Genomic DNA, 25,000 nt, shown 5'->3' with positions numbered 1-25,000 from the left:
ATCCCTCCTGCAGTGTGTGCAAACCTGGTGAAAAACTACAGGAAACGTTTGACCTCTGTAATTGCAAACAAAGGCTACTGTACCAAATATTAACATTGATTTTCTCAGGTGTTCAAATACTTATTTGCAGCTGTATCATACAAATAAATAGTTTAAAAAATCATACATTGTGATTTCTGGATTATTTTTTTTTGATTATGTCTCTCACAGTGGACATGCACCTACGATGACAATTTCAGACCCCTCCATGATTTCTAAGTGGGAGAACTTGTAAAATAGCAGGGTGTTCAAATACTTATTTTCCTCACTGTATATATAGGTATATAACCATATATATATATATATATTAGTGCTGTGAGCAGCCGGAGCGCTGATATATCGAAACGATTAATCCCAATTAATTGCACCCAAAATAAAAGTTTGTGTTTACATAATATATGTGTGTACTGTGTATAATTATTTTGTATATATAAATACACACACATGCATGTATATATTTAAGAACTATTTGCATCTATATACTGTATATATTTATATATAAATTATATTTCTAATAAATATTTTATATATAAATAACACATTTTGCTTAAATATTTACATGCATGTGTAAGCTACAGGTGTGCATATTTATATATACAAAATAATTATACACAGTACACACTGTGTAAAAATGGTCAAGTCATTAAACCAGACGTTCTTGCCATTCAGGAATCCTGATATAAACATGTCAACAGTTGAACTGACTTTAACTCACTAGCCCAGCGAGACACAGATGCAGTTGAGCGGAGAGAGAAGCAGAAGAAAACATAACGATCAACACATCATGAACTGTGATCTGACACATTTCAGCTATTGTGTTTGTGTGTTGTCTGCATCTGTCACATCAGTGTGCGTGTTCGCGTGTGGACTTGTGTAGTGTGTTTGTGTGTGTGTGTGTGATGTGGATCTCCTGCTGGTCGTGGCAGATTAAACCCACCCGCTGGTCCAGATTCACACTCCTGCGCCTCCATATGTAGGTCAACATCCCATCAGCGTCTACATCTGCACAGCAGGCCTCCGTCTGTGCGGTCACTGAGCTCTGATAAACGGGTCAACAGGGCAACCATTTACTGTAAAAACACGGCTGCAGGATTTAGTCACGCACATTCTCTGTTTGGGCCACTTTCACTTTCAAATGCATCATGTCTGATGCTGGCAGATACATTCAGTGCAGCCTCTGAGCAACACCCTCACAACACCTTATCAACCAACTAGAAACACCCTCACAACGCCCTAGAAACCATCTAGCAACACCTTCACAACGCCCTAGAAACCACCTAGAAACACCCTCACATTGCCCTAGAAACCATGTAGAAACACCCTCACAATGCCCTAGAAACCATCTAGCAACACCTTCACAACGCCCTAGAAACCACCTAGAAACACCCTCACAATGCCCTAGAAACCATCTAGCAACACCTTCACAACACCTTATCAACCACCTAGAAACACCCTCACAATGCCCTAGAAACCATCTAGCAACACCTTCACAACACCTTATCAACCACCTAGAAACACCCTCACAACACCCTAGAAACCATCTAGCAACACCTTCACAACACCTTATCAACCACCTAGAAACACCCTCACAATGCCCTAGAAACCATCTAGCAACACCTTCACAACACCTTATCAACCACCTAGAAACACCCTCACAACACCCTAGAAACCATCTAGCAACACCCTCACAACACCTTTTCAACCACCTAGAAACACCCTTTCAACGCCTTAGCAGCACCCTCACGTCTTAGCAACCACCTAGCAACATCCTCACAATGCCCTAGCAACACCCTCACATTGTCTTAGCAACCACCTAGCAACAACCTCACAACGCCTTATCAACTACCTAGAAACACCCTTACAATGCCCTAGAAACTATCTAGAAACACCCTCACAATGCCCTAGAAACCATCTAGCAACACCTTCACAACGCCCTAGAAACCACCTAGAAACACCCTCACAATGCCCTAGAAACCATCTAGCAACACCTTCACAACACCTTATCAACCACCTAGAAACACCCTCACAATGCCCTAGAAACCATCTAGCAACACCTTCACAACACCTTATCAACCACCTAGAATCACCCTCACAACACCCTAGAAACCATCTAGCAACACCTTCACAACACCTTATCAACCACCTAGAAACACCCTCACAATGCCCTAGAAACCATCTAGCAATACCTTCACAACACCTTATCAACCACCTAGAAACACCCTCACAACACCCTAGAAACCATCTAGCAACACCCTCACAACACCTTTTCAACCACCTAGAAACACCCTTTCAACGCCTTAGCAGCACCCTCACGTCTTAGCAACCACCTAGCAACATCCTCACAATGCCCTAGCAACACCCTCACATTGTCTTAGCAACCACCTAGCAACAACCTCACAACGCCTTATCAACTACCTAGAAACACCCTTACAATGCCCTAGAAACTATCTAGAAACACCCTCACAATGCCCTGGCAACCACCAAGCAACACCTTCACAACGCCCTAGAAACCACCTAGAAACACCCTCACAATGCCCTAGAAACCATCTAGCAACACCTTCACAACACCTTATCAACCACCTAGAAACACCCTCACAATGCCCTAGAAACCATCTAGCAACACCTTCACAACACCTTATCAACCACCTAGAATCACCCTCACAACACCCTAGAAACCATCTAGCAACACCTTCACAACACCTTATCAACCACCTAGAAACACCCTCACAACACCCTAGAAACCATCTAGCAACACCTTCACAACACCTTATCAACCACCTAGAATCACCCTCACAACACCCTAGAAACCATCTAGCAACACCTTCACAACACCTTATCAACCACCTAGAATCACCCTCACAACACCCTAGAAACCATCTAGCAACACCTTCACAACACCTTATCAACCACCTAGAAACACCCTCACAATGCCCTAGAAACCATCTAGCAATACCTTCACAACACCTTATCAACCACCTAGAAACACCCTCACAACACCCTAGAAACCATCTAGCAACACCCTCACAACACCTTTTCAACCACCTAGAAACACCCTTTCAACGCCTTAGCAGCACCCTCACGTCTTAGCAACCACCTAGCAACATCCTCACAATGCCCTAGCAACACCCTCACATTGTCTTAGCAACCACCTAGCAACAACCTCACAACGCCTTATCAACTACCTAGAAACACCCTTACAATGCCCTAGAAACTATCTAGAAACACCCTCACAATGCCCTGGCAACCACCAAGCAACACCCTCACACCTTAGCAACAACCTAGCAAAACCCTCACAACACCTTAGCAACACCCTAGCAAAATCCCAGCAATCACCAGCAGTCTCCAGCATTGTGATGGTAAGTTGTTTATGCACAAACCAGTAGTAATGCAAAACTAGTAAAAGTCATTTTTTATTTTAATTAAAATAAAGCTGAAATAAAATAAAGTAAAATATGAGTATAAGATGAAAAGTTTGTAGTTATCATCAAATATGAACATTTTCTACATTATTTTGAAGACTAATTTGAATCAGTATTCTCCTGAGATGTTTAATCAGTAGAGTGATGTTCAGTTCTGTGACTCAGTGCTCATGAATCACAGGAGAGTCGTGAATCGCTCTTTAATGTTGATCCAGCAGCACAACAAAGGTGCGACACACACATCAGTGGCACGAACACACACACACAGCTCACACTTCTGTCGGCCCACCGGTGCAGCGCCAAGGCTTTTGTTGGCAGTAAATTAGCGAAAGGTGTCAGTGAGGTGTGTGAGAATACACTGCATCTGACACACATTCACTTTCAACTCAGAGGATCAGAAGCTCTGAGAATAAAGCTCACGTTTTCCAGCAGGAGCTTCAGTTCAACCACGACTCCACGAGACTGAGATTCTCAAACAGGCCTGAGATCATTCCTGCAGTGGAACCTGATACACCTAAAGTGTAAAATACATGTGAAGGTGTTGATAAAACCACCTGCTGATCCTGGGTCAGATTCATCACAAACACACAGCAGAACATAACAGGAACAGCAAGTTCTTCACCACTTACTTTTCTTTTGCAACAGAGAAAATGTATGATTATCAAAGTCGAGAGAAATACATTTTGAAAAATACATCAAAACCTAGTTGGACTACTAAGGCAAGACAACACCACTGAACATCATGTTGTTCCTCAGTATTTCTCTCTTGTTTCCCAGTACAAACATCTAAACATTTCCCTTTGAGTTCAGTTTATTTTTCTGACTTCTCTGGCAGAAATTAGTTCTTGTTTTAAGCACAAACTCACTCATTTTTTAGAAAATATTGTATGTCATATAACTTCTCCAGTATGTATTTTGATTTAAGAATGTTTGGATATTTGTGCTGGAAAACAAAACAAACGGATAGAGTAAAACAGATCTCACCATACTTTTCCAAAGTTGATTATCACAGGACATTAAGATGTTAAATTTGTATTACACGTTTTCTGTAAAAATGTATGATCTAATTAAATATGCACTAATTTGCATTCATTTCTAACAGAAATCTGAACTCTGGATGAAGCCAGGTTTAAAGGGGTCATATAATGTCATTTTTGTACAAGCTAATATGATTCTTTAGGGTCTAAATTAAAAGTTTGTAATATACTTTAATAAAAAATTCTCATTAGTATTGTAAGAAAACACTCATTTTACCTGGTCAAAAACAGCTCTGCTTTCAGCACGCCGTTTCAGTGCATGTGTCTTTAAATGATAATGAGCTTTGCTCACCCCGCCCCTCTGTTCTGTGCGTACACCGTTTGAAATAATAATACAAAAACCATAACGCGTTGTTCATTATAAACGTGGGATTATGAATTATATTGAGAACGTCGTACATAGAAAACATGCCATAATGGACCCTGAGTGTAAAAATAGCCACATTCATTCGCGTGCAAGCTATTTGCAAAGATTAATATAAAGATTAATATAAAGGTCAATAAAACGTTACACTCACTTGTTCTTCTGGAGGTTCAGCAGGAACTCGAATAGTTGGTACTGATCCTTTTTTCTGGAGCAGCTTCTTAGCAAAAACAGCTTTATACTGACCCTCGTTTGTAAAGCAGTCTCGAGTCTGGTGAAATGATTCGCGCAAACATGACAGCATTGACGTTGATCGTGGGGAATATTCCCTTCGAAAACAAACTCAGCCACTGCGTCTTCAGCTGTACGGATTTAGAAACATCATCAATATGACTGCTGTGTTCGTTATTACACCCAAGAACAGAACACCACAATCGTTAGACGCCATTCTGCTCTGCACTCCAGCTATCAACAATGAACGCGCCGGTCGGCGCGTGCTATGATTGACAGCTCGCTCACGAGGGCGGGTCTGTGTTGAAACGCTGCTGTCAATCAGCCATCGTGGGGGGGGGGCGTCGATATTGTGACGTCACAATATCGAACAGCTTGATTTGAGACAGGAGGAAACATAAGAAGATTTAAAAAAAACCACTGGATGGATTTTTATCATTTTATGATGGTTGTGTACAGGCACTGCCAACACACATTTCAGTACAATCATCTTGTAAAAGTGCATGTACCATTATATGACCCCTTTAAAATTCTTGTTTGATTTGTTGACATTTTAAATGTTTTTCCAGAGGAGATTCTGGATTTCTCTTTTTATCACGGCATACATCAGAAAATACTATCAATAAAATAGACCAAAAAAAATTGTTTTTAGGTATACAATGTTGTATAAATCAGGCAAATTCTATATGAACAAACCTTCAGAATATAGATATGAATAAAACTGTAAAGTTTGGTGTGTGTGAAGCTGCTGAAGTGGAGATTTCTGACTTACAAACATGGATTGAGACTGAACTACAGACGCACAGTGTTTGGGGAAATGCAAGTTACATAATCAGATTACATTTTCAAGTAACTAGTAAAGTAACGCATTACTTTAAAATTTACACCAGAATATTGGAGTTACTTTTTTCAATAAGTAAAGTAACTGACTGAAAGCTCTCCTGTCGGCATGTTGAGAGAAATCAAAAGTAAAATGATGCATACTGTAGCTCTAGACTAAAAGTGAATTTGCATTTCCTTAAATACAAAAATGTGAAAGGGCCTTTACATTATTTAATAGAACTTTTTTTTGAATTAAAAAACAAACAAGCAATCCCAGCCCAGGTCAGAAAAAGTAACACAAAAGTAACGTAACGCAATTAGTTACTTTTTTAGGAAGTAACGTAATATTCTAACACATTACTTTCCACAAAAGAAAAAAGTAACTCAATTAGTAAATTTTTTAGGGAGTAACACACTACTCTAACATTACTTTCCACAAAAGTAACTAAGTAACACAATTAGTTACTTTTTTAGGGATTAACGTAACATTGTAACACATTACTTTCCAAAAAGTAACTTAGTAATGCAATTAGTTACTTTTTTAGGGAGCAACGGAATACTGTGACATTACTTTCCACAAAAGTAACTAAGTAACACAAATAGAGACTTTTTAGGGAGTAACGTAATATTGTAACATTACTTTCCACAAAAGTAACATAGTAATGCAAATAGTTACTTTTTTTATAGAGTAACGCAATACTGTAACATTACTTTCCACAAAAGTAACTAAGTAACGCAATTAGTTACTTTATTTAGGGAGTAATGCAATATTGTAACACATTACTTTTAAAGGTAACTTTCCCCACTGCAGACACAATAGATATAGTGCAACAAAATAAACACTCAAATGTGTATTTTGGATGTTTTCTTTCCAATAGTCTGAAAGAAGAAGATGTTAAAGAAGAAAATAGCCCCCGAAACTGAGCAGTGCATGAAAAACAATGCTTTTGCCTGTAGCGTCTTGTCTTCTTATCTCAATATCTGATGTAATATCTCACGTTGAAGCGGCTCAGCGGGTTCTGGATCGGAGCCATTGTGTTCAGGTCCTGCAGGACAGGCGTCTGATGGTCACAGTGTCTTTACACCAGTGAAATCTTCTCCTGTCATGTGAAGCATCTGCTGAAGCATATGTGACGCACGGCCTCCATTAATCACAGACATTTACAGGACATCTGCTGTGTGTCGCGCTGGAGCGAGCGCTGCGGGATATACTGGACCAGGACTCATCTCTGACTGCATTATAGTGTGTGTGTGTGTGTGTGTGTGTTTGATACGTCCAGCTTCACGAACCTACTGACCGTACGAGGCTGTGATCTTCATCATTTCAGTTCTGAGCGGCTCACAATGACTCCAGATAAACTCACACACCTTTAAAACAAACAACTTTAATTCATTGAAGAATTTAATTTGAGGTTGTTCTTCAGCTTTATGAGAAAATGACTCGAGGATTTTTAAGAGTTGACCGACAGACAGATAGAATGATAGATAGATAGATAGAAAGAATGATAGATAGATAGATAGATAGATAGATAGATAGATAGATAGATAGATAGATAGATAGATAGACAGACAGAAAGAATGATAGATAGATAGATAGATAGATAGATAGATAGATAGATAGACAGACAGAAAGAATGATAGATAGATAGATAGATAGATAGACAGAAAGAATGATAGATAGATAGATAGATAGATAGATAGATAGATAGATAGATAGACAGAAACAATGATAGATAGATAGATAGATAGATAGATAGATAGATAGATAGATAGATAGATAGACAGACAGACAGACAGAAAGAATGATAGATAGATAGATAGATAGATAGATAGATAGATAGATAGATAGATAGATAGATAGATAGATAAATAGATAGATAGACAGACAGAAAGAATGATAGATAGATAGAGAGATAGATAGATAGATAGATAGATAGATAGATAGATAGATAGATAGATAGACAGAAACAATGATAGATAGATAGATAGATAGATAGATAGATAGATAGATAGATAGATAGACAGACAGACAGAAAGAATGATAGATAGATAGATAGATAGATAGATAGATAGACAGACAGAAAGAATGATAGATAGATAGAGAGATAGATAGATAGATAGATAGATAGACAGAAAGAATGATAGATAGATAGATAGATAGATAGATAGATAGACAGACAGAAAGAATGATAGATAGATAGATAGATAGATAGATAGATAGACAGACAGAAAGAATGATAGATAGATAGATAGATAGATAGATAGATAGATAGATAGATAGACAGACAGACAGAAAGAATGATAGATAGATAGTTTAATACATCTGTGCACGTCTGTCTGTTGTGCCAGTCAGATTGAGCTTTAACCCTTTCTTGACCTTTCTAAAAGAACAAGTTCTCCTGCTTCTTCTCCTCAGTGAAGCTCGTGGAACATCATGTGACCCGGCTGAAGATCACACACACAAACACTGTTTATTATCAAAGGCTTTATTTATCAAACAAAAAGAATGCACCATTCAAATAACATTTCTATATAAAAAGGAACATTGGACTGTTCTACAGTGCATTACAAAACCAGTAATCGTATACAACGTCCTCATGGTAGAAGGTTCAGCATCGGCTCCTGTCCTTCACACCAGAAACCAGATCTCGTTCTCAATCTCTACTCTAGTTTGGTTAACGACGCTAAAATCGGACAATTTAAGGATGAAGTAAAATACACATAAGAATGATTCCTCCTCTCACATTTTCACGCCAACATTTCCTTCCGATCCTATATTAACACAGCTAATTAATCCCTCAATGAAGGTGTTTTAATGAACCTTTCAGAGATCAGGTCATTCCTCAATCCCATCAGCCCCGAAAATCAACGTTTCTGTCATCATGTCGTCCAAACCCCAGCATCATAACAGTGGATCATATGACTATATATGAGCTAAAAAAAACACACTTAATTTGAAGGGAGACGAGATTATTTTTCTGACTCCATTGGCAGATATTAGTTCTTCTTTTAAACTCAAACTCACTTCATTTTAATGCATTTTTCATTAATCAAGTCTTAATATCTTCAGTCATTTTGCTTCTTCTCCAGTAAATGTGTCTTGATTTAAGAAAGTTCAGATATTTGTGCTGAAAAACAGGTAATATAGACAGTAATATAACAGTGGCTTGATTTCTGAAGTCATACTCTGCATTAGACTCAATTTTAGGTCATAAAAATCATAAAGTACTCAGAATACATGAATTATAGTGTACAAGACATATGAACTGCTGTTATGAGACTCTCTGGAGCTCAGCGCTCGTGATCAGTGTGAACAGATGCGGTTCGGAAAACAGAAGATCCTGGAGTTTTTCATGGTTCGGGATTTTCAGGTGAACTTGTTCATTAAAGCAGGAACTGCAACTCTGCAAAAACTCACGTTCTTCCTCAGTGTTTCTGTCTCGTTCTCCAGCTCTAATATCTAAACATTCTCACATCAAGACACATTTACTGGAAAAGCGACATAACATTCAATGTTTTCTGAGAAATGAGTGAGTTTGGGCGTAAAACAAGAACAAATATCAGCCAATGAGCTCAAAAAACTTGTTTTCCCTTTGAGTTAAGATGATTTTTCTGAACTCGTCTGTTCTCGTTTTAAGAACAAACTCACAATTTTTATGTATTTTAAATGCATTTTAAGTCATTTAGCTTCTTCTCCAGTAAATGTATCTGGATTTAAGATATTAGTGCTGGAGAACGAGACAGAAACACTGAGGAAGAGCAGGATTCTCTGCAGTGAACAGGTTATGAGGGAATGATCGAGTTCAATAAAAAATGTTGCTGGATTTCAGACGGAACATTATGGAAAAATCCAAACACTTTTGGCGGGAATGTCATCGATCACATTTATGACACACACAAAAAACGTTATAGACAAAGAAAGTTGTGTTATGATGCTGACGCAAAAATATCTTCCAATCTTCATCACATCGAAAAACACAGTGAAATCCGTCCCAGAATTCCTCTAGGAATTCTTTATTCTCCCAATGGGTAAATAAAAGCTCTAGAATTAATCACATAGTGTTCATAAATTACCGTGAAAGGAACACTCTAAATCATATATTAAATATATTGGTAGAAACCCAGTCCAAGACACCAGTCCATCAGTCGCTCTGTACAGTAAAAAACAGCGTCGCTACAGGGAAAATATCAAATATCGGCGTTCGTCTTCTGTCTCGCAGCCTCAGATCAGCGCTAAGAAGCACAGAGTAAATAAATAAGGTGACAAAATGTGAACAAAAATATAGATATAGGCACATAAAAAAGTCTCTTTTGCACTTCCACACACATACAACATTTTAAATGCAAAGAGAAAAGAGAGAAATGAATTGATGAGAGCGTCTCTGCGGATTCATTTACCAGCGCTGGAACTCGTGGAGAAGAACACACACGATGGGAAATCAAAAACACAGTCCTGCACATCTGACCTTAGAATGATGAACGGAGAGATTCACAAAGAGACGTGACTACAAACTAAACCAAACCTTGGAAACTCAAACCATGTCCGGTTGGGAACGATGAATATATAATTCCTCAGCGAGGATTTTGGCAGCAATAGATTGGCGAAGATGTTCAGGAGTTCTCTGAGACATTGAGACGTCAGTCTGGGTTTGGAGAAAGTCCTCAGTAATAATCCCGTCAGAGAAGGGCTTCCATCAGCAGATTAAACTCATGAATCCTGCCGATCCGGAGAGTTTGAGCATCAGCCGTGAAAGTAAACACGTATAAAATCTCAGACATTGTTAGAAAAGAGACGCTTTCCCAGCGGTCCGTGAGAGCTTCGGTGTCCGAGTCTTTTTCCCTTTTTCAGTCCCGTTTCAGGGGTTTCCGGAGCCGAGGAAGAGTATGGGGTTCCTCGCTCCAGGTGTCCGTCCCCCTGTGGTGTGTGTGTGTGTGTGTGTGTGTGTTAAAAGGCTGAACCCGTGATGGCGTTGAGCTGCTTCATCAGACCCTCCAGACTCGCCATCTGTTCACTCAGATCGTCCTGCTCGTACACCTGAAACACACCGTCACAAACACTAACATCAACAGCTTCTTTTAAATGTATTATTATTTATTATGATATATATTTTTTATATATTTATAATTATTACATTTTTTTATTTACTTTTATTTTATTTACTTTTATTTATTTTTTTATTTACTTTTATTTTTTATTACTTAATTTTTTATTGTTTTTTTTTTTTTTTTTTTTAAACAGAGGAACACCGTACATAACAGGAAAAAAATAAAATTAATACAAATAAAAGAAGAATAACAAAAGTTGCCATTCATTACATATAAAGTAAAATTTTTGAGGTTTACGCGGAGTTTATAACATTTTTAAAAATTTCCAAAACTTGCACCAGATCCTGTTTCAGAGTGTGTGTTCTCGAGCACCAGAGTGTGTGTTCTCGAGCACCAGAGTGTGTGTTCTCGAGCACCAGAGTGTGTGTTCTCGAGCACCAGAGTGTGTGTTCTCGAGCTCCAGAGTGTGTGCTCTCGAGCTCCAGAGTGTGTGTTCTCGAGCACCAGAGTGTGTGTTCTCGAGCACCAGAGTGCGTGTTCTCGAGCTCCAGAGTGTGTGTCCTCGAGCTCCAGAGTGTGTGTTCTCGAGCTCCAGAGTGTGTGTTCTCGAGCACCAGAGTGCGTGTTCTCGAGCTCCAGAGTGCGTGTTCTCGAGCTCCAGAGTGCGTGTCCTCGAGCTCCAGAGTGTGTGTTCTCGAGCTCCAGAGTGTGTGTTCTCGAGCACCAGAGTGTGTGTTCTCGAGCACCAGAGTGCGTGTTCTCGAGCTCCAGAGTGCGTGTTCTCGAGCTCCAGAGTGTGTGTTCTCGAGCTCCAGAGTGCGTGTTCTCGAGCTCCAGAGTGTGTGTTCTCGAGCTCCAGAGTGTGTGTTCTCGAGCTCCAGAGTGTGTGTTCTCGAGCTCCAGAGTGCGTGTTCTCGAGCTCCAGAGTGCGTGTTCTCGAGCTCCAGAGTGTGTGTTCTCGAGCTCCAGAGTGTGTGTTCTCGAGCTCCAGAGTGTGTGTTCTCGAGCACCAGTGTGTGTGTTCTCGAGTGTGTGTTCTCGAGCTCCAGAGTGTGTGTTCTCGAGCTCCAGAGTGTGTGCTCTCGAGCTCCAGAGTGTGTGTTCTCGAGCTCCAGAGTGTGTGTTCTCGAGCACCAGTGTGTGTGTTCTCGAGTGTGTGTTCTCGAGCTCCAGAGTGTGTGTTCTCGAGCTCCAGAGTGTGTGCTCTCGAGCTCCAGAGTGTGTGTTCTCGAGCTCCAGAGTGTGTGTTCTCGAGCACCAGAGTGTGTGTTCTCGAGCTCCAGAGTGCGTGTTCTCGAGCACCAGAGTGCGTGTTCTCGAGCTCCAGAGTGCGTGTTCTCGAGCTCCAGAGTGTGTGTTCTCGAGCTCCAGAGTGCGTGTTCTCGAGCTCCAGAGTGCGTGTTCTCGAGCTCCAGAGTGCGTGTTCTCGAGCTCCAGAGTGCGTGTTCTCGAGCTCCAGAGTGTGTGTTCTCGAGCTCCAGAGTGTGTGTTCTCGAGCTCCAGAGTGTGTGTTCTCGAGCTCCAGAGTGCGTGTTCTCGAGCTCCAGAGTGCGTGTTCTCGAGCTCCAGAGTGTGTGTTCTCGAGCTCCAGAGTGTGTGTTCTCGAGCTCCAGAGTGTGTGTTCTCGAGCACCAGAGTGCGTGTTCTCGAGCTCCAGAGTGCGTGTTCTCGAGCTCCAGAGTGTGTGTTCTCGAGCTCCAGAGTGTGTGTTCTCGAGCTCCAGAGTGTGTGTTCTCGAGCTCCAGAGTGCGTGTTCTCGAGCTCCAGAGTGTGTGTTCTCGAGCTCCAGAGTGTGTGTTCTCGAGCTCCAGAGTGTGTGTTCTCGAGCTCCAGAGTGTGTGTTCTCGAGCACCAGTGTGTGTGTTCTCGAGTGTGTGTTCTCGAGCTCCAGAGTGTGTGTTCTCGAGCTCCAGAGTGTGTGTTCTCGAGCTCCAGAGTGTGTGTTCTCGAGCTCCAGAGTGTGTGTTCTCGAGCACCAGAGTGCGTGTTCTCGAGCTCCAGAGTGCGTGTTCTCGAGCTCCAGAGTGTGTGTTCTCGAGCTCCAGAGTGTGTGTTCTCGAGCTCCAGAGTGTGTGTTCTCGAGCTCCAGAGTGTGTGTTCTCGAGCACCAGTGTGTGTGTTCTCGAGTGTGTGTTCTCGAGCTCCAGAGTGTGTGTTCTCGAGCTCCAGAGTGTGTGCAGAGTGTGTGTTCTCGAGCTCCAGAGTGTGTGTTCTCGAGCTCCAGAGTGTGTGCAGAGTGTGTGTTCTCGAGCTCCAGAGTGTGTGTTCTCGAGCTCCAGAGTGTGTGCAGAGTGTGTGTTCTCGAGCTCCAGAGTGTGTGTTCTCGAGCTCCAGAGTGTGTGCAGAGTGTGTGTTCTCGAGCTCCAGAGAGTGTGTTCTCGAGCTCTAACACTGTGTGTGAATGAACGGCCAGAACACATTAAAGTTTCTGTTTTCTGTAGAGCGGTGTGTGTTAGCGGCCGCTAAGTTAATAACTAATGATCTTTACAATGGAAGTGAATCAATCCAAACTAACTTTATCTGGACAATAACTTTATTCTAGATCTGCTGTAAAGCCTGATCTCTGTTCCTGTAATCTCCTGTTCTCACTGTAAAGCTGCTGTGAGACGGTCGATATTATTAAAAGCGCTGTATAAATGAAGGAGACTGGACTAAACCTTTAGGAATAACAAAGGTTGCCATACATAAACCTCTTGTCATTTCACCAGTTCATTATCTCTGTATGCATTTACTCTCACACACTTCCTAACACAATCATCTGATCCACAGAAGAACTCACAACCGTTTCCTCCATTTGTTCTCAAAGATGTGCGTTTGCAGCCGAAGTATATATGCGAGTCTTTCCATTTCTCTTAATATTTAACATATACATCTTGTTTTATAGGTGTGTCTTCCTCGTACCATTCACGGGTTATTGACTTTTTTACTTGTTAACATGAACATATTAATATTTTAAAGAACCTTCTCCACTATAAAAACCTTGGAGAGATTCCATGGATGTTAAAAGTTCTTCATCGATGCCGATAGAGAAGCTTTATTTTCAAGAGTGTATTCTAGTTTTTATTAATATCTTGAATTAGTTTTCATTCTTTATGGTAATTATGTCCAATAAGTTAATGCATCTTTGTTTGTTAACTGTTCATGTTAGCTCATTAAATAATATTTACAGATCCAACTTTTGATTTTAATAATGTATTAGTAAATGCTTTAGAAGTGTTTTCACTGTTAGTTCATGTTAACTAATGTTAGCAAACAAACGCAACCGTGTTGTAAAGTGTTAGCATTTTAATTTTTAAAGTTAAAGTTTTAGTAATTCTGATGTGTTTATGTCATTTTATTAAGCAGTGATAAAGTTTGGGATAACAAGATCTTTTTTTTTTTAAAGAGATTTGATACTTTTATTCATCAAGGATGAATTAAATTGATCAAAAGTGACAGTAAAGACATTTATAATGTTACAGAAGATTCTATTTCAAATAAATGCTGTTCTTTTGAACTTTATATGACAGTTTACACAAAGACATGAACTGTTTTAACACTGATAATAATCATAAATGTTTCTTGATCATCAAATCATCATATTAGAGTGATTTCTGAAGGATCATGTGACACTGAAGACTGGAGTAATGATGCTGAAAATTCAGGAATAAATTACACTTATACTATATATTCACATAGAAAACAGTTCTTTTAAATCGCAATAATATTTCATAATTTTGAATATGTATCTGATTTAAAACCACATTTGGAAGTGTCTCAGAACGAATGTCTCCTGAGATTCACCCGAAACAAAGAAACTTTTGAAGCCAAAAGGTTTGAAAAGGTCAGTGTGATATTGAAAAGTTGAAGCGCTTTATGAGCACATGCATAAGTGCCTGACCTTCAGATCCATCGCAAACAATTAGTGTGGTTATTGCATCAATATCCGGCGCTGTTATTGATGGCGTTTATTGGTTATCTGTGAACGTGTGCTTTGAGCTCCATCTATAACATCTATAACGCCAGCCTCGTCCTCTCGTCTCTCAGCATCAGTCAGCGGATCTATCGTCCGGCGCTCCAGAAACCCCATCATGAGTCCAGCAAAGGTCACGACCTCAGAGATGGCTCCCATCGGGACGACGGAGGGAAAAGAATCGCTCTGACAGATCAAATCTGTATTTAGACTCACACAACACAGCACGCAGGGCTGAACCCAACAGCGGCTCGGGGAAAAACGCCTCCAGGACAGATACAAATGCAAAAGCTGAGTCAGTGATTGCCTCTGAATGAGTTTTTTATTTATTTTTTATTTATAGTTAAGCGATATCACTCGAGCATGAATGCTGATTCCAGAATATCAGCAAATGGGACATTCACTTTATACAACAGTTCAATAAACAAGACTTTAATATTAAATTACTTGGGTTTTAGACACAAAAGTGTCTGTTTTTGCTCTATCTCGCCAATGAAAATAGTTTCAAACAAAGACAGCAGCAGAACTGCGTCTCTGAGCGTTTCGTTCCTGATGAATTCACGTTTTGAATGAATCTGTTGAGCGAATGATTCAATGACCTGTTGATAAACTCAAGTCACTTGCTTCGTTCTTGAATGAATGAGCCGTTTTGAATGAATCGGTTGAGCGAATGACTCGTTCAGACAGGGACTTATTTAGTATTTAATTTTTTTTCATTAAATATTAAATTTTCCCCCCATCATTTCATATTTCTTTATTTCAAATTCATGTGATGTTTTATTTTTTTGGCTTACACTTTCTTCAAATTTATTCAGCAAAAACACAAAACTTAATTTTCCTGTCAGTCTCTAATCTTCTTGCATGATTTTTCCATAACAAAACAACACACATCATGCATCACAAACCAAACATGTCTCAGCTGAATATTAAATATGCTATTTAAATATTGATAGTTATTATGTACAGTATCTCTATGACTAACAAGGAATCCCTGCTTAGGGGAATGCACTTTGTGTACGGTTAAACACTGTCCAGCTCACACACACACACACACACACACACACACACACACACACAGTATTAACGGTCTACATCGCATCATCGGGCCGGTGAAGTGTCCGATCCCTGTCAGTTTGTTTATTTGCTTCATCTCTGATGGGAAAAGGCCATTCCAATTAAACAGATATGTGTCTGATGGATAAATTCTCCTGACCTTTCCGACTGTCTCTCTCTCTCTCTCTCTCTCTCTCTCTCTCTGTCCTCATCAACGAATCAAACACACACTCGCAGACTTTCTCTTCTTACTCTCAGTCTTATCTCTTCAATGATTCACAATGAAGACGCAACGTTTGCCACAAATCCTCAGGAAATATGAATGATTCAGAGGCAGAGATTCGGTTTTGAATCACAGATCCTTCAATCATTCTTTCAGAGACGGAAAGTGAGTCTAATCGTTGCTTGAGGTTTAAATGAAAAGATTCTCGTTAGTGATAAACAGTTATTAAAGCTGTCAGCTTACGGACGTGATTTAGAGCGACTCCTGGAGAGAGACTGAAAGCCAGTGGAATGATCAGGTGGAAATTTCAGTTTCTCTATTTTATTTAGATAAACTGATGTTGACTCTTAAATCCCCAGAATCGATCTTTTAGTCTGAGCTGTTTTCAGATTTAACGTCAATAAACATCGTCTGTCGCTCCTGACATCCCATAATCATCATAATCTTTGATACTTTTGATATGAAACAAAGTGTCAGATTTCAAACCCTGTCAGTTTCATCAGTAAATTCAGTCCGTATGTTTATATTTCAAAAATTAATTTGGAGCAATAACATTATTATGTCATTAAAAAGTTATTTATTTTATATACAAGTTAAATGTTTGTAGTCAAAGTAGTCATTTTAACCTGCAAAATTGTACGTTTTTTTCTGTACTGTACCAATATATTTCTAAATGAATCAAATGAATCGAATCAAATCAGAACTGAATCAAATCGCAAGCTTGTGAATCGGAATCGAATGTTGAAATCTGTGTTAAAGCCAAACGATCAGGATATCAGACATGATGGATATGAACTGTGAAATATTATCGTGATTTTAACAGTAAAAGACTGTAAAAATGCTACGGTGAAAAACTGGTAATTGGTTTATAGAAAGTTTCCACACTATATACTATATATGGTAAATAACTGTGATAGATCTAACCATACATTTAATGTAATTTTACAGTAAAATACTGTTAAATTTGCAGTTTTTGGAAGTGAAAAAGAACAAGTCATTGTATAATTTACTTTAATGTTCATTCCCACAATTCCCTGCGTGACACTTCACATCTGATGTATTGTTGTTGAAATAACTGTTTCTTCATAGTTTTTCTTACATTTAATGTTGTTAAATAAATGTTTATTGCATTTTTACACAGTCATGTGTGTGTAGTGTGTGTGTGAATGACACTGCAGCTTCTGTATATTAGTATTAACTGTCTTGTGGAAAAGCTGCTTGTGACAAGCTTTGATTGATCATGTGACTCTCATCTCCACTGTGATTGGTGGATGTCAGTGAATTACAATAGTACAAAACAGATATTAGTACTTCAATAGGTGGGTAAATTAACATTATATCAGATAGTGAAATAAGTTTTTTTACTGTAAAATTTAGTGAAGTCTGTAAAACCTAAAATGTTGCTACCGTATTTTTTTACAGTAAATTCTGGTTGCTGTTTTTTTACCGTAATTTTAACAGAATTATTTTTAAAGCATGGGTAACTCACGCTCGCCGGATCGTCGGCTTGCTTCGGTCCATCTTCGGTGGATTCGGGAGCGGTCGGCACGGAAACGGGCAGTAACGGCGATCGGGCCTTCCCAGCCTGCCCTAGCGATGCCGTCTTCACCTGTGGTTTGGGTAAACTCCCACCTGTGAGCAGACACAACATCATCATAACTCATGCCTCTGTCCATTATTACTGAAAATCAGCTTTATATACATTTACATTTATATAACGAAAACACTTTACATAATGCTCTTTATATAGAGCTGCATTTATGTCCAACCTGGGTTATTATCATTAACTAAAATTAAAACTAATTAAAAAAAAAAAATAATCTGTTAATTGAAATAAAGCTGAAATAACATAAAATATAATTACACAGATGCTACTTATGAGCAAAAATAAAATTTTGACCCAGCAGCCAAATCCAGATCTGCACTGGCAGACCTCTAGATGAGAGAGAGACACCGAGGCAGAGAGAGAGAGAGAGAGAGGGAGAGGGAGAGGGAGAGAGAGAGGGAGAGAGAGAGAGGGGGAGAGAGAGAGAGAGAGAGGGAGAGAGAGGGAGAGAGAGAGAGGGGGAGAGAGAGAGAGAGAGAGGGGAGAGAGGAGAGAGAGAGAGTGGGAGAGGGGAAGAGAGAGAGATAGAGGGGGAGGGGGGGGGGGGGGAGAGATAGCATTACTGTTTATTTCAGTATAATGAACTGTTTCTGCACAGCTACAATAACTGGAAGCGACTGACACCGGAAACCTCACACATTCACGTTACAGATGACCGCACCACAAAACTGAGCTTCTAAAATATCACAAAACCCCTTAAAGACATTGATGTGCAGAAATGCAGACGCCAGAGGAGCTTGTTAGCATTCTCACGGTATAACGGCTCAATCTTTCTCTGATATGGATTTCCAGTCAACTGTAAAGCAATTTATGGCTGGTGTTCGTGCTATGGCTCCTGGCACTCGCCGACTCCAGAACGCTTCTGTTAATCACTTTCAACTCAACTTTCAGTTTGGCAGTGATGCAAATATCCACGATAATCCACATTTTGCACTGGCCTGAACCAGACTGAGACTGCACTGCAAACAATGCTTTTCTTACTCAGTGTTTTTGTCTTGTTTCCAGTCCAAATATCGAAATATTCTTAAATCAAGATGCATTTACTAGATGAGTAAAATGCCATAAGATATTATGCTTATGTTTTTGTTTAAAACAAGCAAAATGATCAGCCAATGGGGTCAGAAAAATAATCATGTTTCTGTTTGAATTGAGATTTTTTTTCTTACTCATTTTGCTTTTTTTAAGCAACAACTCACTTCATTTTGATTTATTACTGTAGAATACAAGACATTGAGCCCTATTTTAACGTTCTGAAATGCAAGTATCAAGTGCGAGACGCAAGTAACTTTGTGGGCGGGTCTTGGCGCTGTTGCTATTATACCGGCGGGATAAATGACTCTTGCGCTCGACGCAAATCTAAAATATGTTGGTCTGAAGTAGCTTCATTACTCATAGGTGTGGTTTGGGCGTAACGTGAAATAAACCAATCAGAGCGTCATCTCACATTCCCTTTAAGAGCAGGCGCGCTTGTTCCATGGCGGATTGCTATTATAACGGCGGATTTGCCAGGAGCGGTTCACAGCCGAGGAGACCGGCGTTCTCGTCAGGGCCTTAAAACACAGAGAAGTGACATTGGGGATGGAGAAACACACACAAATTAGCTTCGGTTAAACAGGCGTATGATAATTTGGGTAAATGTGTAAGCTAGATTTATGCCTATTTTTTCACATCTTCATGGACACAACAATGATTTCCCTCTTGTGTTAATATTTTTCCTTGTAATAATGTATGATTTTCTAAAAATGAAAACTGCTGCTTCTGTGTAGATGAGAGAAGCAAAGTGTGTGTGTGTTGTGCTCACGCTACATTGATTATGGCCAAGCATGCGCCCTTAAAATAGCATCTGAACGCGCCACTGACTTTAGACTGGGTTTCTCCTGGTCAGTGGAGGAATTGTTTTCTGAAACTGCAAAATAGCACCAGGGAACGTTTGCGCCGGAACACGCCTCCTCTTTTCGCTGAACCGCCTCGGGAGCGCAAGTTCATTCCCTAGTTTACCGACGTGCGTCTGTGGAGGGAAAAGTCCGCTGTGCGTCGGGTGCAAAATAGGAATAATATATGCGTCGTGTACAAAGTCAATTGCGCTGGGTGCAAGATAGGGCCCTTAATATCTTATGGCATTTTACTACTTTGGTAAATGCATCTTGATTTAAGAATGTTTAGATATTTGGACTGGAAACCAGACACAAACACTGAGTGAGAACGTCTCAGGTTACGACTGTAACATATGTTCCCTGAGAACAGGGAACTCGACACTACGTCATAGACGCTTTGGGGAACGCCTAAGGCGTGACAGGTGTCTGAAATCAAATATCAACTCACAGCAATCATGTTGACCGGAGACAGCCCGTGAATCATCAGCTCGATTGATTAACGCGCATCCTGGATATATAAAGGGGAGCCTTGAAAACATGACAACATAGGCCTATTTTCGTCTGAAGGGACTGTTGGTAGGCAGGCCCCGAGGCATGGCAGGGAGACATAGTGTCTCGTTCCCTGTTCTCAGGGAACATAGGTTACAGTCGTAACCTGAGACGTTCTCCTTCGAAGGGAACTCGACACTATGTCATAGACGCTTTGGGGAACGAAATACCCACTCCGCCATGCTGAGGGGAGTGCATGCCCAAGGGCAGTGGCAACTGTCAAAACCAGCAATTCAGTGAACGCTAGAACCCCCTCAGGTCACACTGGGCTGTCAGTGACAGCACTCCCTACGGTCATAGCCCAAGCTAAAAGATACCACAGAAAACCTCCATAGTTTAAAGGAAGGTCTACCTGGGCCAGCTCAAAGGCCTAGGACCACAATTCAAAAATAGAAGGGGTCCCTTCTAGGGAATGTGGCTAGGGAACCCGAGGGAACCCCAGCCAGTCACTATTCAGGGGAACGTGCCACCTGAAATGCCACCAGGCAGGCCTGACCTGGTGTCACTACATAAGACACTACAGTCTGGCCACTTCCTGTCTGTCTGAAGACAGAGCCTCTGGACACTTGCCTTTAGGTAAGGCATCCAACCCAAGGGACTGCGAAGCAGGCAGTGAACCACTCGGCCCGGATCTCAGAGACGGGATATCCTGGAGAGTATGACTCCACATAGTGCTTTACAACCCTTGTCAGCGAGGGGAGTTTCTCTACTCGATCCACGGATCTACCCAGTGTTTGTGTTTCAAAACACTGAGGAGGCCTGTGAGGGCCTAAGAACCATGACATCAGGGAGCTCACCTTCAGGAAGGCCTGGTGAGGCCTCTGACCTGATAACCACAGCATGTGGGAGCTCACCTTCAGGAAGGCCTGGTGAGGCCTCTGACCTGATAACCACAGCATGTGGGAGCTCATATTCAACCACAGTATGTGGGAGCTATTTTCAAGAAGGCCTGGTGAGGCCTACAACCTGATAGCCACAGTATGTGGAAGCTCGTATCCAGGAAGGCCTGGTGAGGCCTATCACCTGGTGATAAGCCTCAATATGTGGGAGCTCACCTTCAGGAAGGCCTAGTGAGGCCTCTGACCTGATAACCACAGCATGTGGGAGCTCGTATTCAGGAAGGCCGGAGAGGCCTGTAACCTGATAGCCACACAATGTGGGGCTACCTTCAGAAAGGCCTAATGAGGCCTGTAACCACAGAATGTGGGAGATAGCTTGAAAGGGAGGCGCCTGTCGTAATACATTGGATTTAGACAGAGGACGCATCTAGAGTGGGACCCAAGGTGAAGAACCAGAGTCTGAGCCATGTAAAAAATGGAACGAAGTGAACAGCGCATAACCCTTACCATGAATATGGATTTTAGAAAGTACACGAAATGAAAGTGCGTGTGCTTAGCCATTCCGAATCCAGGAAGGCCTGGTGAGGCCTATAACCTGGCGACCAAAGCATGTGGGAGCTCATACTCAACCACAGCATGTGGGAGCTCATACTCAGGAAGGCCTAGTGAGGCCACTGGCCTGATAACCACAGTATGTGGAAGCTCGTATCCAGGAAGGCCTGGTGAGGCCTATCACCTGGTAATAAGCCACAATATGTGGGAGCTCACCTTCAGGAAGGCCTAGTGAGGCCTATAACCTGAACACCATTACCATATTTTTTTTTCATCATTTTAATTCCTCATAATTAAATGCAGCCAAAAACACTGGATAAGTGAAACACGGTCTGGATGGTAGGCTGAATTAAAATATCTAACTTCTTAAAGTCAGATAATATTCCATCATTTTAATTCCATAGAATTAAATGCAGCCATAATCACCAGACAATACTGTTTTAATATTTATCTATACGTTCTCGTAATCTACACACTGCCTCGGCAAACGCGAGATTCGAGCCGTTAAAATATATTTGGCTTTCATCCCTCGAGAAGAAAGTCAACAGGTGCGAGTTTGAAACATCCGACAGCGCACGGATGCACGCGCGCCGAGATATTTCTCAATGAACACTGCCAGCACCCTCAGGGGCTGACTGTGAATGCCTCGCACCCAAACAGTATTATTTCACAGATTGTGTAGCGATATTCTCTTAAACAGACAAACAGTCCCTGAAGACGAAAATATGTTGTCATGTTTTCAAGGCTCCCCTTTATACATCCAGGTCGCGCGTTAATCAATCGAGCTGATGATTCACGGGCTGTCTCCGGTCAACATGATTGCTGTGAGTTGATATTTGATTTCAGACACCTGTCACGCCTGAGGCGTTCCCCAAAGCGTCTATGACGTAGTGTCGAGTTCCCTTCGAAGGGGAACAGCATGTTCTGAAGTGTGTGTGAGCGCTTCAGGCTGGTTTGGGTCAGGGATATCATGGTTGTTCTTGTCCATCAGCCAGAGATGTTTAACGCTCATTGACCGTCAGATCAGAGGACAGAGAGCCGAAGCACGTCCATTCACACTTAAACACACACACTCTCATAGAGACACGAAGACGACCCCTGGAAACATGCGTCAGAGAACACATCTTCATAACCTGTGTCAGCTGAAGCTGACGGCCTCGTTCGGTGGGAATGAGGTCAGGATGAGTGTTAGATTGAGGAACACATCAGAGAACTCAGAGGAGTCGCATAAAAACATCAGAAACACGTCTGGGTCACAGTTCAACCCACAGACACAGACAAGACCTTTCTTTCGCAGGAAGAAAGTGATGTTATTCAGACTGTAAAGTGTTTATACTGGTAGCATTTGTGGATTTGCCATGCGGATTTAAATAAACAAAACATTGAACTGTAACAATGAGAAATATGACTAAGCCTCAAACATTCAGATGCACACAGCAATAACAATTATTTCAATTGTCATGAAAATAATGATGTATTATTCAAATTGTAAAGTATTTATACATCATGCATGGTTGTGTTTGCTGTTCTGCATATTTAAATAAACAACAAAACATTGTGTGTCCTATAACAATGAGAAATATAACTGAGAATGAGAATTTAAGAGAATTATTTGTCAGTAAATGTGTTTAATTGTCATGGAAATCAAACTGGGCCTAAAATAACCTTCATTTTCTTCATGCAAAATATAATATTTTCTGTTTTTGTGACCTGGACGTGTTCGTCCTCTATCGTTCCCATAAGCCAACACTCTCTCTGCTCTTCTCTGTCTTAATATCTGGACAGATCGTGTCTCTCAGTCAAGGACGTGTGTGTGTGTGTGTGTGTGTGTGTGTGTGTGTGTGTGTGAAATGGCTGGATGGTTCAGGTTTGTCTGCCACATGATTCCTCACATCACCGGCACCGCTGTAAAAACTCCATCAACCCTGAGCGCCGTTTAACTCGTCCCATTTCTCTCCACGGGTTTATTCCACAATCTCTCCTTCACTGATGCTTGGAGACGCCTCGTCACAGGATTGCAATGCATCCTGGGAAAAAACACTGCAAAAAAATGATGTTCTTCCTCAAAAATAAAAACATTTTCAAATCAAGATACATTTACTGGAGAAGCAAAATGACTGAAGATTTGAAAACAGTTTTAAGTTTGTATTTAAAACAGGAACGAATATTTGCCAATGGAAACAGAAAAATACACTTAGGGAAAACAAGATTAAAAAACAGATATTAGTTCTTGTTTTAAACTCAAACTCGCTTAATTTTGATACATTTTTAATTAATCAAGTCTTAATATCTTCAGTCATTGCTTCTTCTCCAGTAAATGTGTCTTGATGTAAGAATGTTTAGATATTAGTGCTGGAGAACGAGACAGAAACACTGAGGAAGAACATAATTTTTTGGCAGTAATATTGTTTTTATGAAGCATTATACTATATTTTTCCAAGTTTCACCATAAAGCAAAACCTACAGAAGCATCACAGCAACTGACCAAGAAAATATAAACTAACTGAAAAAAAAAATGACTTTCTTGGTTTTCCAGTACGAGTATCAAAACATTCTTAAATCAAGATATATTTACTGGAGAAGAAAAATGACTGAAGATATTACATTTCTGAAAAATGCATAAAAATTGCATTAAAATCGAGTTCTTGTTTTAAACTCAAACTCACTTCATTTTGATGCATTTTTCATAAAACAAGTCTTAATATCTTCAGTCATTTTGCTTCTTCTCCAGTAAATGTGTCTTGATGTAAGAATGTTTAGATATTAGTGCTGGAGAACGAGACAAACACTGAGGAAGAACATGCTTTTTGCAGGGTGAAGAGAAAGTGAATTCATTGTCTGGACTCTTCAGTTGAAAGAGACTGTTTCTGTGGAAAAGTGCAGGACTGAGATGAAAGTCTGATCGATTGATCGTCTCTCTCGGGGAAGATGGAGATGGCTTTAAATATTTCTTTAAAAGACGGATGAGCTCTTCTGAAACAAGAGGAACAAAAGCCCGGAGTGTGTGAAGTAAATATAAACCCGACAGCATCTGAAACGCTGGAGTCTCCCGAGACCTGAGAGCTTTATTTCATGTGTTTGTGTTGCGAGAGTCGATGCACGTCTGCGGCTTCACCCAGAGCTGATTTACACGCGGCTCCTTGTCAACAATTAATTAACATCAGTAACTCAAAGCATTAGTAATACAACACAACCCGATAACACACTAACTGGAGCTTTTACTCGATCAGTCATAATTCACAACCTGGGGGAGAAGATACATTTCAAGGTTCAAACAAATGATTAATTTTCCAAAGAAACCTTTTAAAATGTGTTTCAGGCACATCAATGGAGGAGAGACTGAACGACAGAACGACAGTCAAGTCAGAAAGACTTGCAGAGAACAAGAGTAAAG

General features: G+C 40.5%; 1 protein-coding gene across 1 annotated transcript in view; it reads right to left on the bottom strand.

Moving 5' to 3' along the window:
- Positions 1–8,382: 8,382 nt before the first annotated feature.
- Positions 8,383–25,000, bottom strand: part of dcc (DCC netrin 1 receptor) — a gene marked incomplete at its 5' end in the record, with an annotated part of 138,759 nt that continues 122,141 nt past the window's right edge. The window contains 2 exons of the mRNA XM_084114287.1: positions 8,383–10,947; positions 17,676–17,818. Of these exons, the coding sequence (XP_083970413.1) occupies positions 10,858–10,947; positions 17,676–17,818 (233 nt within the window). The 3' untranslated portion in view covers positions 8,383–10,857. The remainder of the gene's footprint in view (positions 10,948–17,675; positions 17,819–25,000) is intronic.

This window comes from Abramis brama (genome assembly GCF_963993115.1).
Source record: "Abramis brama genome assembly, chromosome: 5".
NCBI classification, from domain to species: Eukaryota; Metazoa; Chordata; class Actinopteri; order Cypriniformes; family Leuciscidae; genus Abramis; species Abramis brama.
This window is presented reverse-complemented; position numbering and strand designations above follow the sequence as displayed.